The sequence below is a fragment of the Mytilus trossulus genome, unplaced genomic scaffold (genome assembly GCF_036588685.1).
Source record: "Mytilus trossulus isolate FHL-02 unplaced genomic scaffold, PNRI_Mtr1.1.1.hap1 h1tg000070l__unscaffolded, whole genome shotgun sequence".
NCBI classification, from domain to species: Eukaryota; Metazoa; Mollusca; class Bivalvia; order Mytilida; family Mytilidae; genus Mytilus; species Mytilus trossulus.
The window spans coordinates 2,768,573-2,787,230 of record NW_026963294.1 but is presented as its reverse complement, the minus strand read 5'-3'; the positions used below and the strand labels follow the sequence as shown (position 1 = coordinate 2,787,230).

Genomic DNA, 18,658 nt, shown 5'->3' with positions numbered 1-18,658 from the left:
GGGATATAGCAGTATGTGATAATGTTCAGGATGATAGATGTTATAAATGTGATTGCAGTTTCACCCCCAAACTTAAGATGTTCTGCAGTTAAGCCAAGGTGGTCTGGAGCTTACATACAGCTTTTCTGATCACATTTTCATTTACTTTTAGGATAAGTTGTTTGGATGTTTGGCCTTTGATAAGTTCCTCAATGAGTAGGCAATCAATATTTATGAAATGTTGTACATCTTTGTCATATTCACCGTTGTCCATGGGTGTTGCCAAAGTTTCAAAGTGTTTTTTTCCAGCCATTTAGAATTTTGTCATCATCATCTAGTATTTCGTCATCTACAATGATTACGTCTGTTTCTCCATGTCTTTTTGTTCTTTGTTCTTTGATGAGTTTGTAAAAAAGTCTTTGGTTGAATTCTTGAGATTCCATAATGTTATTGTACAATGTATTTGGTTTCTCTAATTCTGGATTGTGCTTGTCGCTGGAGTTGTCTAAATTTCTTTTTCTTGCTTTTCATATCTTGATATAGTTGGTTGTTGGGGTTTCTTTGTGAACCAGTTGTTTTCCACTTGTGGTATGCAATTTTTGCCGCCTTTGAAACTTCCTCTATTTCGTGGTTACATGCCCCTCTTCCTTTTGTTCTTGTGACATTATGTTTTTGAGCATTGTATTTTGGAATAGATGCAGTTCCTGCTTCATGTAGAACATTTGTCAAGTGCATTACATCAAGTGCGATGTCAAATTTACAATGTACAGGTGCCTTGTTCGTTTCAAGCAGCTCTTCAATTGTTTGGTTGCATACTTGCTTGTTACATTTTTACCATTTTGGCTTTTTGAATGTTATTTGGCTGGGTATGGTTTTGGGTGTATTTGCCAGCTTCTCTACTTTGATTTTACCCATGATTAGGCTGTGGTCAGATGTGTTAAGAGGTTGTAGTCCCATATTTTGTATATCTCCAATTGCCTCTGCTGTTTGATTTCTTGGTGTAATGAAGTAATCAATTGTTGCGGAGGCCTTGCCGTCGTGGTGAAAGAAAGTTGCTGTTTCTGGATATTGCTTTGGAATGGTCTGATCCTGTTCAGCCATGAAGGATTTTAGTGCTTTGTCGTGATCGTTTTCATGTTTCCGAAAGAGAGAGCCGTTCATATCACCACCGATTATCAGAAGGTGGGTGTCTCTATATTTTATGATCATTTCTCGTAGACTATCTAGTACCTCCATGTATTTTGTTTTGGCTTGATCTTTTCCACTGCTTGGTAGGTATACATTTATTAGGCAAATTGGCTTAGGTTTGGCTTCGATTTGAATCGCTACTATTCTTTGGTTACCATCTGGTAGGCGCTTTATGAATGTGCTTATGCTGGTGTCCCATAGGATAGCAACACCGCCGAAACCTCTTATTCTTGATGCATGAGATATTTCGTCTTCTTCGTCTGAAAATCTTGCATATGTGTCGTGATTTGGGAAAAGTGTTTTAAATTCCTCCTTTTCGAATTTAAATAGCCAGTGTTCTTGAATAAAGAGGATCTTCACCCTTTTCAGTGTGTTCTGTATGTATATAGCATTTCCTCTTACATTCTGTGTATTCAAACTGCCAATTTCTATTATTTCTTTTTCGTTTGGTGTTGGTATACATAATTGTACCTCTGCTGGATCTTTATTACTCGGTTCTAATGGTTCATTATCAGTGGTGTTCCTGTCAGTAGGTCTGCCAGTATCCCCAAGGTGGTTTTGGCTCGGCCATGTCCTAAAAAAGAGACCGGAGTTATTCTACCTTCTGCTTCCTTGTTTGCTTTTGAGTCTATTTGCTGTTGGCTATTTTGCTCATTGTTTGCTTGTTGATGTGTGGCCTTTTTCTGTATGGATGCAGCCATCATATGTTCATAGGGGTCTTGTTGGTTTTTAATTTGATCTATATCCTCGTTGTATACTGTTTCTGATGTGTTGTTCCCAGATACATTACACATTGGCTGGATTTTGTTGATGGTTGGCTGTGAGGGTTTTTGTTTCTCCTTCGACTTAATTTCCTTATTTGGAGTATTTCTCTTTCTTGTTTTTACCCCTACTTTGGTTCTTATGATTACTTCAGGTTGTGTCTCTGGTTCCTCGTTATGAGTGTCATTAATTTTACATACATCTTCATCTCGTTTGTTTTGTGCTAGATCCTGGTCCGGTCTGTCTAAGGCTGTTTTTAAAACGTTGATTTGATTTTCTATGTGGGTGTTAGAGTTTCTAGCATTTTTTTGGCATTCGTAACAGCTTTTTATGTCTGTGGGATCAACAAATATTTTGTTTTGTTTCTCTTCCATGTTTCTAAAGTCAAGTCTTAGGTGTTCCACTGCGAGAAGTACTCGTTCAATCTTGAGTTGGTTTTGCAAGATCAAGTTGTTTAACTCGGGGCTCTGTTGATTGGATTTCTGTTGTGGTATATCGTCTGCAGCCATAAGTCGTATTCGCATTGTTGCAAGGGTTTTATCCTTTTCGTTGTTCAGATCTTCTAATCTAGCTATTTCAGCTCGACATGCTGCTAATTGCTGTTCTGTGTCATTGAGCTTGAAGGGTTTTTTCTGCTTCTTTGGTTTCTGTGTTTGTTGAGAGATAGCTTGGTTATCCACAGCTGGATTTCATTGATTAAAACTACTATTCGCTCTGTTTTCTTCTTGAATTCCAGTTGTGTTGGTTCCATCTAGAATGTTGATTTGCGTAGTATCTTGTATGTTAATTGTTGTCTTCACCTTCTTTTTCATTACTGTTTGTTTATTAGCAACCACTTTAAGAGTTGTTTCATCTTCATTTATTACCCTGTTTTCATCTATTTTAGACTCTGTACTCTCCAGTTGCGGACTTTTGTCAAAGATATTGGCTGTTTTTTGTTTTGCTGTTGTTTGTAGATTTGCAACAGCTTTAAGAATTGTAACATCTTCGTCTATTTCAGTATTTTCATCTATGTTTGACTCTGAGCTTCTGTGTTGTGTTCTTCGGTTACATTCCTTATGCTGTTCCTTTGTCGTTGGGCTGATGGGTCTCTCATTGTTTGATTTACTAGTTGGATTTGCATCTGAGTCTTCATTCGTTGAGTTTAGTTCATGACATTCCCTAGGTGTTACATTTGTGTCCATGTCTCTTGTATGTTCTTCCAAATCTGTACATTCCTCAGATCTTGGCAGGATAAATTCATCTATCATGTTATCATTCAGTTGTTTGCAGCTGCTGCAAATAAATTCCAGTTGGTCATTCTCTGTAAATTGCTTTATTTCATTTTCTTTAAGTTTCTCACATGCAAAATGAATCCAATTAAGGCATGATATGCATTCAATGGTGTTCCTGTTTGCCTCCATAGTGCAGATTGGGCAAGTCCATACTTCATCATCTTTTGTGCCGATTTGTTGTATTGTTGGTACATCTTGATTGTATGTCTCTTTTGCGAAGGTTAAAATGTTATCCAGGCGATCAATGGTTTGTTCTAATTCTATTGAGCTATTTAGCAGGTTATCTTGTATCCACCCTGGGTTGTTTGACTGATTCAGGTTTTGGTTTAAAATTGGCTGACATTGCTGTCTTTGTTCATCAGTATCAGTTGTACCATTATTTGTTTCATTTCTTGATTGCATATTTTCTGTTATGTTGCTGAGTTCTGCTTCAAGCTGTTGTTTTGTTCTATTTGCAAGTGATCGGTATGTTGGATCATTCTGTATTTCTTGAGTTATTCTGTTATGGTCTTCCAAGAACAGATGAGGGTGTTGCCCATTTACCATGAATTTTGCTGTTGTGTGGTAAAGCATAATACAGTATCTGAGTGTACCTTTTCTTTGGGTTGCAGTTTTAGTGTGGATTTGGATCTTATGTTACATGGTAACCCCTTTTTTATCAGTCCTGTTTGTTACTGTAGCTCTATATTGGTGATTTGGCTCATTTTGTAGCTCTTCAAAGTACTTTATAATTTTGGCTGAATATAGTTTGTATGTACTTGTATTCATGGTATAAATATGATTTCCCAGTTTATTTATGTGCATTATATTAGACGTAATGTTACATAGGTCTAGCTGTTTTATAATTGCCCTTCTCAGGTTCAGTTCGTATCGTTTTGTTTCAATGCGAGTCTGAGTTGTATTCGGCTCATTTCTGTCTGCAATTCGTAGACTACGTCGTGTTCGATCTATCTGCATGTTTGTATCCATCTTGTTATTTTAATATTCTTTACAGTTCAATGTCACTGATTATACACTATAATAAGTTGGTGTATTTTATTCTAATTGTTCAGTTTTTCAGATATTTTGAGGTGTTCACACTGTGATGTATTGACTACTATGCTTCACTAGTTCTTTAAGATACCTTTGTGAATTTTAATGATGAGTGATGAAATTAGCAGAGGGGTCCTAATGCATAAGCTACTATGACTATATTGAACTAATACTAGGTTGATTCTATTTCAGTGAGTAAGCGTAAGCAGGCTTTATATATATAATATATGTATGGTGTTAACAATTTGCCAATGCCCTGATGAATATAAGGTGCTATATGTGTTATAGAGGATATTATATGTGGATCAATTGTCTTTCACTATCTCTATCTCATGCACTGTTTGTTGTTGTTTGTTCAGTTTTTAAATACTATGCACTTCCTGCTTCTCTGGTAGATGTAATATATTTTATCACGTTAAAACTATATTGTCAATATTTAAAAGTATGTTTTGTCTGATATATTTTCCTTTGATACGGCTAAGAATAAATTAAGATAAAATGCAGCTAAAAATGTTATACTCTTTAAAACACTAAAACGGTTCTTGATAAAACGTAGTAAAAGTTTGACGGAACTTGTGATTTAAAATATGAGTTTCGTAAAAGTTAAAACCAGATCTAAAAGTCGGCCATTTTCCTTTATATGTAGATAGGGCAGTGAACTAATTCGATTGTTTATATTTAAGTAGCACTATGCACAGTTTGTTTGACAGGTCACCAAATAGAAGAAGACGATGTAGCACCACCACCAATAGGATTTTCACTTCGTTTCCACTAAAACTACTATTAAAATCTAAAAAAGCTTTCTCCGTCACCAGGTTAAACTACCACCATTGACATTCGGAACATATTTATGCAATTAAATTTCAACTACTACAAAATTATTTATTTGTTTTAAAAAACGAATTTTGATCACAATTTTGCAAACTAATATATAAAATTAAGACTTCCGTGATCATGGTCATATAAACAATACAGATCAAATACATATACATGTATTTGTAAATTAATTACGCAGAAAACTTTGCTTGTACTACATATTAAGCCGTGATCTGCCTTTCTGTAGAGGCTGTGGATAGCCTTTGGTAGTATCGTATTGTTTCAAAATCCATTAGTTAGTAACTTAATCTTTTCGAAAACAATTTTCACAGAACACTTATTTATGATCATTTATGACTTTGAACTATGACTTTTTAACGAAATTCCCATATAAATAGTTGAAAACGACATACAAACCTTGGTTACTTAAAAAAAAAATCCGTATCAAATAAGTAAGTCAGATAATACAACCGTACGATTGACAAGATATTCGCAATTATGACTACATTAGGTTTCGGTCGTTTTGGTCTTTTGTGATTCATAGACATATCGTGGCTTCAAACGGCAAAGAGGGTCAAAATGGCGGCACACAGGGAATTATTGATACTCTAAATTTAAAATCGATGGTGATCTCTTTTCTAGCAGAATACAACTTTAATATCTATGAATATGAGCATTTTTATACAGAATGGACATGATATCAATTTTTGTTTTTTTTGCGGAGTTTCCCTTTAACATGTTTAATAAAAATCAATATCGTTTTTTGTGAAAAATCACTTTTCCCCCGTTCTATAAACAATTTCAGGTCCTTTGTGCACCTATCAAACTCCTTTGCGGTCTTTTGTGCTCCTTTGTGCACAAAGGAGGTCCTTTGCGGTGTTTTTAGAGACTGCAATAACATTTCTTGTGAATGTATGTTTGTTTTCCTTCAAAACTGTCGTTTTGTAAAATTATTCAGCAACAAATTAAACTATTCATTTTTTAACACCATACAAGATTTGGTTTTTAAATAAAATGTCTTTCCCCTCTTACTTTCAAGGGAAATCAACAACCTGTTTTATTCCCCAGGTCCAAGAAAAAATGTTTAACGTCTAGTGGCAAATGTTAATTTGATGCATGTTTAGGACGTTTAAAATAATGATCAATTGACATTAAAGTTAAATAGTAAAGTAAATAAAAGCAAAATATATAGATATAGGAATATAGAAACGACGCTCTGACACCCCTCCCTCTCCCAATCCCCCTCCAAAAAAAAACCCAACACATTCAAACTATATATACATCTCTAAAAAAAATCATTTCATTGTGCCCCCTATATATTGGCTATCAAAATGATTGTGTTTTTATTACTTATAACACAATACACCTTATCGCTATTTAGTCCATTCCTGGAAAAACAGTCATTTATGCAACTTCCTGTTAAGGTCACGCGGCTCGAAAATGGAGGTCGTCAGCAGTGAGCTGAGGGAGGAAAAACTTTAGACAGAGATCATCAAGAAACTTTAAGAAAGTATGATCCACTTTTTTCGAAATTAAAATTGAAATAAAGAAATATTTTGTTTGAAGTATTTACGGTAGTTTAAACAGGTCTCATTAAAAAGTATTATGCATGGTGAATTGTTTAAACAGGGTCCAAGATAGCTTCAACTGGATGAAAAAGTTGTGTAATTTTAGAACTTATCCGGAGTGGAATAAATAGCGATTATGTGTATTAAAAATACTGCTTGTAAATACTGTAGCACATGAAAGGACCCCACTTAAATCATGAATAGTCGGTAAACAGAAAAGAAAGTCACAAAATGTTTAAGTTAAATTATTTGTCAAAAGTATATTGGAATGCTCGTGAAAAGTCACTATGTACTAAAATTTATTGGGAATGTTTCTCATTATATTCATATATATGTGCAGCCATATGACTATTTCATACAAAACATATATATTGTAACTTTTTTTCCTGTGACTTTTTTCCTGAGACCTTTTATCCTGTGATTTTTTTTCCGTGACTTTTTTCCAACATTCAAATGGTCATGCTTTACGAATTTCTTTGACATATATGATGCATTCTGTATCATCGGGATAGCCTATATAAGTACTGAGTGTTATACCTTGACTTTTCCGGGTATTACAAATCAGCATGTATATTACTGATTTCATATTTTATTGACCGAATGAAAATATGTTTATATTCAAGGAAACATTGGGTATCAAATTAATATAGGTGGTTTTTATTTATCTTGGTATTAAATTAAAGAAATTTGAAAATACTATTGCGTGTCTGCCGGTATAAAGTAGACTTGTTGACTGTTACCGTAGAAATAATATTGTCCTAAACTGCAGAATATGAATGACAAGTCTTGCAAAGGAACAAGATATAAAGCTCTCGGCTACTATGGAGTCCACTCTGTCTTAAACAGTTCACAATCGTTTTCTTGCATTAAATCGTTTCAGCTGAAACTTTATTTTTTTTACGTTTTCATTCTATCTAAATAAGCAAAGTTGAGTTTCCATATTTTACCAAATGATACAATACATTTAAACGTGTCATAAGTATTACTCAATATATAAAAAAGAACATGTGGTATGATTGCCAATGAGACAACTGTCCACAAGAGACCAAAATGATACAAGCATTTACAACTGTAGATCACTGTACGGCCTTCAACAACGAGCAAAGCCCATACTGGTTAGTCAGCTATAAAATGTCCCAATATGACAATGTACAACAATTCAAATGAGAAAACTCACGGTCTTATTTGTATAAAAAAAATGAACGAAAAACAAATATGTAACACATAAACAAACGACAACCACTAAATTACAGGCTCTTGACTTGGGACAGGCACATCCATAAATAATCGGTGGCGGGGTTAAACATGTTAGCGGTATCCCAACCCTCCCATATTTTTTTTTAAATGATATTTCGTCCTAAATATGCATGAAATTTTGCCACTGGACGTTATGCAATCAACAATCAATCGATTAAATTTTGAATTAAAATATGAATTTAACAATATAGTTAATTTTCTGAATTCGTTTGTGTGCAGAAATAAATTCCATAGAATAGATTTAGTATGTAAATATATGAAAAGAGTATCTTGTGGTCTTGTGATATAGTTGATATTATCCAAATTTTAAAATTGGTTCCATTGTTTGCTGTTCGTCGCCTCCCCACTTGGATTGACACCAATCATTTGGCTGTTGTCTGCTCTTTGGTTGTTTTGTTGTCTCTTTCCACACATTCCCTGTTTCCATTCTCAATTTTATCGTATGTTTATTTTTATTGTATATGCCAGAAAATGTATTAGCCCAGTTTAAATGAAAATAAAGATAATTAGGATATTGTTGAAGAGAAAATACATTTCCGTGTGGAATTCACCTCAGGTGTTTTTTCAAGTTTGATATCCAACCTCTTTATCTGCAATCCACATTTCCCCGACAAACTTGTATATATTGTATACCATCATGCTCATGTGAAAATTAATCCAGTTGTTTATCACCCAATAATGTGACTGACATGAGAGATTTCCTTTATCAATCAGTTGTTGTGCCTGCTCAAAACATTGAAATTTTAGGATTCATTATAGACTCTGTGAGCATGGTAGTGAAACTAGCACCAAAGAAAGTTGCAAATATTGTGGAATTATGCAAAACTTTGTTAAGGAAGTGTTTTGTTACTATACGTACATTTGCAAAGTTAATTGGAAAGTTGGTTGCTAGTGAACCAGATTTTTATAAAAACTTTAGATGTTGAATTAAAATTGAATAATGGAAATTTTGATGCTAGGATTATATTATCAAATGAGAGTAAACAATGTTTAAACTGCTGGATTGAAAACTTCATGAGAGTTATAAGATTGTTTTTAAACCACCAAATAGAAAATTTGAATCTGACAGCAGTATGTTAGGATATGGAGCACTTGTTGTAACAAATAATCTTACATTATCAGGTGTTTGGAGTTTGAGTGAACATAATAAACATAAAAAAAAAATTGAAACTGAAAGCAGCTTTTCTTGCATTAAAAGCCTTTTTGTGGCAGAACTCGTAATGAATATGTACAGGGTTTCCGCTGGCAATTTGCGAAAAAATTATAATTGTGGCGATTAAAATTCGTCATTGGCGAAAGAATTTGGCGAAAGAAATATATTACGATTTATTTTCAGCCATTTTGTTTATTTACTTTTTTCGGGTTTTTCTGACTTTACCGATCAGACAATACTCGGAATTCACCTTGAACTCGTTAAGATTTTGACAGAAAATCAATAATCAGCTGATTGCATTCATAGCTATCGACATCAAAGGACTAATTAATAAAGGTGTTGATTGTATGATATGACAAAATGATATTGTTAAATGGCTTCTGTCACATGTCACGAAAAGGGATTTATTATTAACCACTTTGCGACGCACGTGTTTGAAGCAAAATGTTTACACTTCCTCTCCTTCTTTTAATGATAGTGCAAAACAAATTGTTGTTATGACGAAAAATGTTCATAAGCAAGAAAGGTCTCTGATTTAAAACTTTATCATTTAACTTACATATATATAGGTCATTGATTTGAATGGGAACTTCAAAGTCGTTTCAGTTACACACGTGTTTCAAGCATATTGTTTTACTTATTTACGATGGTCTATAAAAGAAAACTGTCGTTATGAATAAATCTATTCAAAAGGTTGGCATGAGAGTAACCCTTCAATGTAATGACTACACCTTACACGAGCTTCGTTTTGCTGTAAAAAAATACACTTCCTATGTAGGGAGGAAGGGGGGGGGGGCTGGAAAAAAAGGAAAATTTGAAGGAAAAAAAATATTTGTGTTACTTGGCGAAAAAAATAATAAAGTGGCGAAAAATATATTGTTTTGGCGAAAGAGGTGGCGAAAAAAATAATTGACCCAGGGGAAACCCTGAATATGTACAATTATTTCTTGATAATACATGTATTAAGTATTAAGTATTTGAATAAAATGGGAGTCAGAAAAGAGGAGTTAAATAATTTAGCTAAAGAGATATGGTTGTGGTGTATACATAGACAAATTTGGCTAAGTGTTTTTCATATCCAAGGGAAGTTAAATTTAAAAGCAGATGCGTTAATTCAGATATGGAATAGATGATTATTGATAGTAGTTTTGAATGTATAATGAATAAACTTGGTCCATGTGACATTGATTTATTTGCATCAAAGCATAACAATAGATTAGAACAATATGTATCCTCTGGCTCGGATGTGAATGTTTTGGCTGTTAATGCATTCTCTTTAACTTGGAATACATTTTATGCTTATATATTCCCTCCTTTCAGTGTGTTCAGTGCAGTGTTACCAGAATCACATGCCAACCCCAGTTGTGATTTGCGCCCACCCTCATTATGGAAGTTTCAGTTCCTGACTTTCTCCACTCTGAAGTCTGATTTGCATCATGTGATCATCTGTTCACTCATGTGATTCTAGTAGATTGGACCTTACCAAATTAACATCAAACTACAACTTAGGTAAGTTTTGTTTAATTTGGCAATTAAGCTTTTAAAAACTGAGTACCGACTATAAAGTGGCATCTTGCTAAAATTCTTCAGTCGAAAATGAACTCGAGGCATATATCATACGAACTTTCTTAAGTTCGATATTTTATTAAATAAAATTTTCATTTTTTAACTTACCTTATGCCATGCGTATTTCTTACGATGACCATAACTAGTTTATTTGTCTACCTCTTAGTTTCATATATATATATACATATATAAAAACAAGTCTAAATTGAAACAACGTTCAAATCAATGATTGCGTTGGATAAAAACCGCAATTTCTATACGTATGCATGCAAAACAAGTTTATTGGTAGAGGGGTTCAAATACAGAATAAACAACATTTTCCAAAAGACTAAAAAAGGTGAAAACGTATATTTTTACAAAACTCATTGACTAACATATGTCCAACAACAAATGTGTTTAAACCCTGCTGACTACCATTGGCAATTGCCAAATAAACGGATCACAAGATGTAACAAATGGATCTTTATAATAATTTATTACCAAACGGAAAACAATAAACTTGCAGAAAAGATGGTAAACGGCAAACACCAGGTGCAGAAATTGTGTGTACACCATATCCAGATTTCGATAATTAATGTCTCTTCAGTGATGTTAGGAATCGAAACGGTATATTGGAGGCCAAATAATTTACCTCAATTAAGGATAGACTCTTTAATTTTGAAGATTTGAAATAGGATGAACGGATCATTTAAAACCAAAGGCAAATATAAGTAATACAACTCCAAACAAAAAAATATAATCAAGTTTAAATTGAAAACAATGTTGAAACCTATGATTGCGTTGGATAAAAACCGCAATTTTCATGCAAAACAAATTTCTTAGTAGAGGGGTCTAAATACAGCACAAACAACATTTTCCAAAAGACCAAAAAGGTGAAAAAGTTTATTTTAACAAACCACATTCGACTAGCTGGTCGAACAGCAAATGCTCTTAAACCCTGCTGACTGCCTTTGGCGATTGCCGAAAAGATAGCTGTATTTGACAATCTGGACGTTATCATGTAACGTCTTTAAAAATGGCAAAATTAAAAAAAAAGATCTCAAACCCTTTTATTTCAAAATAACTTTATTTGTTGTATTCTTTGGGTCGATACACAATAAATAAAAGAAAAGAGTTTCAATTTCACATATATTGTCTATCTACGGTACAAGGGCAATTACTTAAATAAATCACTCGTATTTTGTTATCTTTAACATTTTATAGATATCTTAGAGAAACTAAGGCTTCAGAGCAATTGCGATGCGATTTTCATTACAATAAATATTTCAAAGAATTATGCATACAAGAGCGCTTACAGTAGAATTTCCCATAAAACATATAGAATCATATTCAAAACAGTGTGGTCCTGGCCATTGATTGACGACCTAAATTATCCCATTGACTGGGACAGATTAGGTGAACGTTTGTCGGTAACGACCATTGCTCACTTCTTACTTATTATAGAATTTAAACTGTGGGGTCACCAAAGGTTCTTAACGCCTTTAAGAATAAAATAATTCGATTTTTTTTTCAGGAAAAACCTTTATGTTTTGATTTATATTATTGATATAAATCAACACATCGTATTATTCCGGATTAGTTTTTCGAATTGCTTTATTTAGGTGTTGAGAACCTTTGGTGACCCCACAGATTCAGTGTCTTTAACAAGTATATAGTGAGCAGTGATTGTTACCGACAAACGTTCACCTAATCTGTCCCAGTCAATGGGATAATTTAGGTCGTCAATCAATGGCCAGGACCACACTGTTTTGAATATGATTCTATTTCTAAGAGGCATATCTCTTTTTAAAAAAAATGTTCATCACTGATTTTCAAATTGATCTGATACATTCATGATATAAACCATAAACATCAGGCAAGAATTATACATATGAGAGCGTTAACTATGCAATTTTCCATATAATCAATATTTTCAAGGGCATTACTTTAAAAAAAAAATTAATTGACAACGACTTACAAGTTCGTCAAAGACATTGATATATAAACCTATAATATAAATTTCATATTAATCTGGCAAAAATTGTACACATTAAAGTGGTCACTTGGCAATTTTCTATATGATTTATATTTCCAAGGGGAAAAACTCTTTTAAAATAATTGATCTGCACTGATTTTTGAACTTCTTCAAAACATTGCTGATATAAACTTAAATAAATTTCATAAAAAGCTGGCAATAATTGTACAAATGAGAGCGCTAACGATGCAATTTTCCATAAAATTAATGTTGTCACCGGCATAACTCTTTTAACAAGAATGTGTTCCAAGTACACGGATGCCTCATCTGCACTGTTATTTTCTATGTTCAATTGACCTTGAAAATGGGATAAAAAAAATTAAATTTGGCATTGAAATTAAAAAGATCATATCATAGAGAAACTGTTTACGAAGTTTCAAGTTGATCCGTCTTCAACTTCATTAAAAACTACCTCGACCAAAAACTCTAACCAAAACTTTAACCTAAAACAGGACAGACGGACGAACAGACGAAAGAACAGACGGACGCACTCACCAGAAAACATAATGCCCATAAATGGGGCAAAAAAATAATTGATTGGCACTGATATTCGAACTTGTCCAAAACATTGCTAATATAATTTTCAAAAAATCTGGCAAGAATTGTACATGTTAGCGCACTAACATGACCAGATGGACGGACGGAAAGCGTTGCATTGGGGACAATAAACACTAAACCTAATTCAGCTTAGCCCGATAAAAGAGGTATGTTGTCATGAGTGTAGTCAATAAGACAAAAACTTAAAACCATAAGTTATTTGTGTAGAAAATTTAGATTTTCTAGTTTTTCTACCTTATGGAAGATATAGAACCGCTGACCAATAGCATACACATATGACAGATGTTTCACTGATAAGTTTGTCCTTTTAACAAAAGCTTTATTCAGATTTTAGATATAAACAAGAATGTGTCCATAGTACACGGATGCCCCTCTCGCATAATCATTTTCTATGTTCAGTGGACCATCAAAAACTACCTTGACCAAAAACTTTAACCTGAAACTTGCACTATCATTTTCTATGTTCAGTGGACCGTGAAATTGGGGTCAAAAGTCTAATTTGGCAATTAAGTTAGAAAGATCATATCATAGGGAACATGTGTGCTAAGTTTGAAGTTGATTGGACTTCAACTTCATCAAAAACTACCTTGACCAAAAACTTTAACCTGAAACTTGCACTATCATTTTCTATGTTCAGTGGACCGTGAAATTGGGGTCAAAAGTCTCATTTGGCAATTAAATTAGAAAGATCATATCATAGGGAAAATGTGTACTAAGTTTGAAGTTGATTGGACTTCAACTTCATCAAAAACTACCTTGACCAAAAACTTTAACCTGAAACTTGCACTATCATTTTCTATGTTCAGTGGACCGTGAAATTGGGGTCAAAAGTCTCATTTGGCAATTAAATTAGAAAGATCATATCATAGGGAACATGTGTGCTAAGTTTGAAGTTGATTGGACTTCAACTTCATCAAAAACTACCTTGACCAAAAACTTTAACCTGAAACTTGCACTATCATTTTCTATGTTCAGTGGACCGTGAAATTGGGGTCAAAAGTCTAATTTGGCAATTAAATTAGAAAGATCATATCATAGGGAACATGTTTACTAAGTTTGAAGTTGATTGGACTTCAACTTAATCAAAAACTACCTCGACCAAAAACTTTAACCTGACATGGGACAGACGGACAGACGAACAGACAGACGGACAGACGAACGGACGCACAGACCAGAAAATATAATGCCCCTACTACTATCGTAGACGGGGCATAAACATGGTTTGACTGCTAATGAGACAACTCTCCATCCAAGTCACATTTGATAAAAGGAAACCATTATAGATCAAAGTACGGTCTTCAACACGGAGCCTTGGCTTACAGGGCACAGCAAGCTGATAAAGGGCCCCAAATATAACAAGTGTCAAACCAACTTTCTAATCTATGTAAAAAACGAGAAACAAGAAAGACTTATGAACCACATGAACAAACGACAACTACTGAACATCAAATACCTGAAAAAGGACAAGTGCAAACAAGCGCAGCGGTTTTACACGTTCTAATTGTACCAAAACTTCACTCTGGTCTGATTTGAAACAATAGTGTATCATCACAACATAGAAAAACACACTATAAAATATCAATAGAATGAAGTAACTCAATCAAAAGAAATATTAACACAAGTGAACATACACTGGACGAATAAATTTGATCTATGATACAATGCAACTACAAAATAAAAAAAAAAATGGATGAATAATTAAAGTAACAGTTATGAAATGTTAAACAATTTCAGAAAAAAACAAAATCCGTTTGTATTAGGTTTTGGATTTCAAAATTTTGGCATCAACTATCACTGAAGAGACATTCGTTGTTGAAGAAATGCGTATCTGGAATTGCAATGGTACAATTAATTTATTTATTGAATAATTGCCTCACATATTTTTCTCTGTACTCATGGTACTTGAAGGAATAATGGGTATATATAGTTCTTGACAACAACTTGCATCTTAAGCTTAGTAAAAATAAAATGTTACCTTTTGCTTTTTTGTCGTCGGCTTCACTGAGCTTTGTAACAACAAGATAAATTGCATCTGGTGACAAAAATGTTTGATGTGTGTGGTAAAATTCTTCATCTCCAGCAAAATCCCACAACAACAATGTGGCATACTCTTCTTTGTCATGTAAATCAACATTAGATTTAAGCATGGTTTCAATATCCTTTTTAGCTTCTTCTATTGATTGATTTGGCTGCTGATTGGTTACTGGAGGTTTAATTGTAGATTCAGTGGATACTTGAGGTTTAACTGTAGATTCACTGTATACTGGAGGTATTTCAGATACTGTCTCTGATACCTTTGATTCTATGAGGGTGTTGTTCGTCACAGCTTCATGTGTTTCGTCTTCTACTGACTTTTCAATTGTTCCTTTGTATTGTTTCAATAGTCGTGCGTGAATTTCAGCTTCTTCATTGGTTCCTATCATTAGAAAATTACAATCATACCGAAGAAATGTAGATAAATGATGAGTAAGATCATATTATAAAATCAGCAATAAAAATACAACATTAAACTTTGTCCTTCAATTTTAATCCAATCATTAATTCTAAAGTATACACATGGAGAGTTATCAAAATGTAAAAATGGGGTTTTCTTTGGTTGGTTGGAATATTGAATTAGCAGTTTTATGGGTTCAATGAAAACCCACAAAACTTGATGCATAAACCTCATATATAGATTCTGGGAGTTCCAAGTTAATACAGTTGACGTGGATTAAGTAGCTTATCCTAGTCTCACATATGAAGATATTGATATGAAAAAAGTGATATGATTGCCAGGCTATACACCAAAAGACGACGTTGTAAACAATTACAACTCTTTGTTTGCCTTTAAAATTATATAAAAACCACACCGTCTCATTATGATTCAAGTTTAAATTTTTAATGCAATATTATCATTCTTAACAGAGGCATCTTATCAATTTTGTGAAATATCAATTAAATATTATCATCAATAGTAGTTTGAAACTTTATTTAGCAAAATATTGACAATAATATATAGGATTTTTTTTAAATTCATATATATACAGAGATAAATGTAGATATCAAAAATGTTTTTTTTAACTGAAATACTGGATATTTGAGGATGCCGAGTGTATGGGAAGTATGTATGTAATTTTTCCATCATGTATTGCATTTATTTATTTAGTACAAATTGGTTTTAATTGAATATATGATGATTTCTCACGTTTTTATTTTTTAGACGTACATATCATGAACATTGTGCGTTTCATGCATATGGATCAAAATGAGGTGGACCTATTGTCTGTATAATAATTGTAACAAAGGCACATGTTTCTTGTGTTCTCACTTTCTAATACTGTGTAAAAGCTAACAACATTAATGGTAGAATTTTACTGTACGAGATATGCATTCCTACCATAAATGTCTCTTCATCTGATTAACTATTTAAGAAAATTATTGACCTGGATTCATCATATTCATTGAAATGTAGCCCTTAATTGGATCTTTACCTGTGAGACTTCCAAATAATATTGCTGAAAAATAAGTGATTTAAACTAAAATCAGGTGCAGGGCGCAGCTTTATACGATCCCAGTGGTAGAACCCTGAACAGTTAGGGCAAATTTGGTCACAATATTCAAGCTTTATTCTGTCTGAATTTGGATTGTGATCAATTTTTGACATAATATAGGTTTTTGTCACAAATTTAATGTGGTCAAATATATATCAAATCTATTGCAATTGAACCTTTCTTCTTGAAACTTTTCAAAAGTTCCAAATTTGAAAAAAATTGAAAAAAAGAAAGCCTTCCAAAAGATGGTAAACAAAAAATCCCCACCCACTTTTTAAAACCCCCCTTGGAGCAATAACCCTTAAATTCAATCCCATGCTTTTCATTGCAGGATTGAACCTTGTAGTACAATTTCAGAGAGTCCATACACATAAACACAAGTTATTGTCATGATTGTTTGGGAACTAGAAACATGCTTCTTTTTGGACCTTTTTTGGCCCCTAATTCCAACATGTTTTGGGCAATTAATCCAAAACTTAATTTCAGCCTTCCCTTTGTTAACTGGTACATTGTGGTACAATTTTAGAGAGATCCATACAATTTCACATAAGTTATTGTCTTAAAACTAGAAAAATGCTTGTTTTGACGCCTTTTTTTGCCATTAATTCCTTAACATTGGCCCCATTTCCCCTAAAATGGATCCAAACCTTCTACTTGTGGTCTTAAACATTGCAGTATGATTTCAGAGCAATTGAAATAATTCATAAGTTATTATCATGAAACTAGAAAAATGCTTGTTAAGGACCCCTTTTGTGCCCTAATTCCTAATCAGTTGGGGCCATCATTCCCAAAATCAATCGCAACCTTCCTTTTGAAAAAAAATCATGAAGATCTATTCACTTTTAAAAAAGACGACGACATCATACAAATTATACAATCTCAAAATTTTTTTGGGGTCGTATAAAAAGATTTGTTATAAACATTTTCCTATGAACAGGAAACAAAATATGTTAAGCATACACATCATACCATCTAATTTATTCCACACGCCATCATCCGACATTGCCTTGCATTTTATTGTGCGGATTTCTATTCCATTTGTACTGGTAACATCTGTATTATCTTCACCAAACAATCTTTTAATCAATGAAGTCTTTCCAGCACCCTTTTTCCCAACAATTACTAAACGTATGTCTCTCTTTTTCTCAGATCCTGACTCAAGTAATTTAAGGTACAATTCAACAGATCTTTTGTCTGTCATTGATTTTATTTCAGTTGGAACTTCATCTACAAAGTCAAAGATATGAAGTTTTTTTGGTGAAAAAGAACATTATCTTTCCCAATTGTATTATGATTTAAGTGTTATAGTAAGCATATCTGTCATTGTTTGCAAATATAAAATATTTAGATGTTTTCAAATTAAGATGGTTAAATCAATAGTTAAGTGATGTTTGAAACAGGTGATCATTTTTTGTATCTGTATGTGCCTCTTAAATGCCAAAATTTTAAAACTGTTTTTTATTTCACATTGAAAAATTCAAGCAATTCATAACAATATATAAACCAGATGCTCCGCAGGGCGCAGCTTTATACGACTGCAGAGGTTGAACCCTGAACGGTTGGGGCAAGTATGGACACAATATTCAAGTTGGCAGCTCTAAATTTGGATTGTGATTAAAAGTTGACACAGCATAGGTTTCTGACACAGAATGAATATGGTCTAATGAACTTAAAATTTTTGTTTTGCCTTTGAGCAATGCACTAACTATGCTGTTGAATATTAATCCTCTCAAAAAAATGTTTGAAGAAATTTTCTTTTTATTTATGAAATCTGAAATAAGAAAAATCGCCCCCCCCCCCCCATTTTTTTGACATCCCCCTCTTCTTTATTCCAAAACCAATCTCAATTCAAATTTCTAATGGAGTTTGCAACAATAAATACATCATAAAATATTAAAATGTAAAAAAAGTGCTTGTTATCACTGAATGGTAAAGATTGTTTTAATTTATCAGTTGGTGGT

At 33.2% G+C, this 18,658-nt stretch overlaps 1 protein-coding gene across 1 annotated transcript in view; it reads right to left on the bottom strand.

Moving 5' to 3' along the window:
• Nucleotides 1–18,658, bottom strand: part of LOC134699532 (uncharacterized) — a 73,951-nt gene that overhangs the window by 16,956 nt on the left and 38,337 nt on the right. Inside the window, exons 9-10 of the mRNA XM_063561127.1 lie at nt 17,667–17,924; nt 15,143–15,583 (exon numbers count right to left, since the gene is read on the bottom strand). Of these exons, the coding sequence (XP_063417197.1) occupies nt 15,143–15,583; nt 17,667–17,924 (699 nt within the window). The remainder of the gene's footprint in view (nt 1–15,142; nt 15,584–17,666; nt 17,925–18,658) is intronic.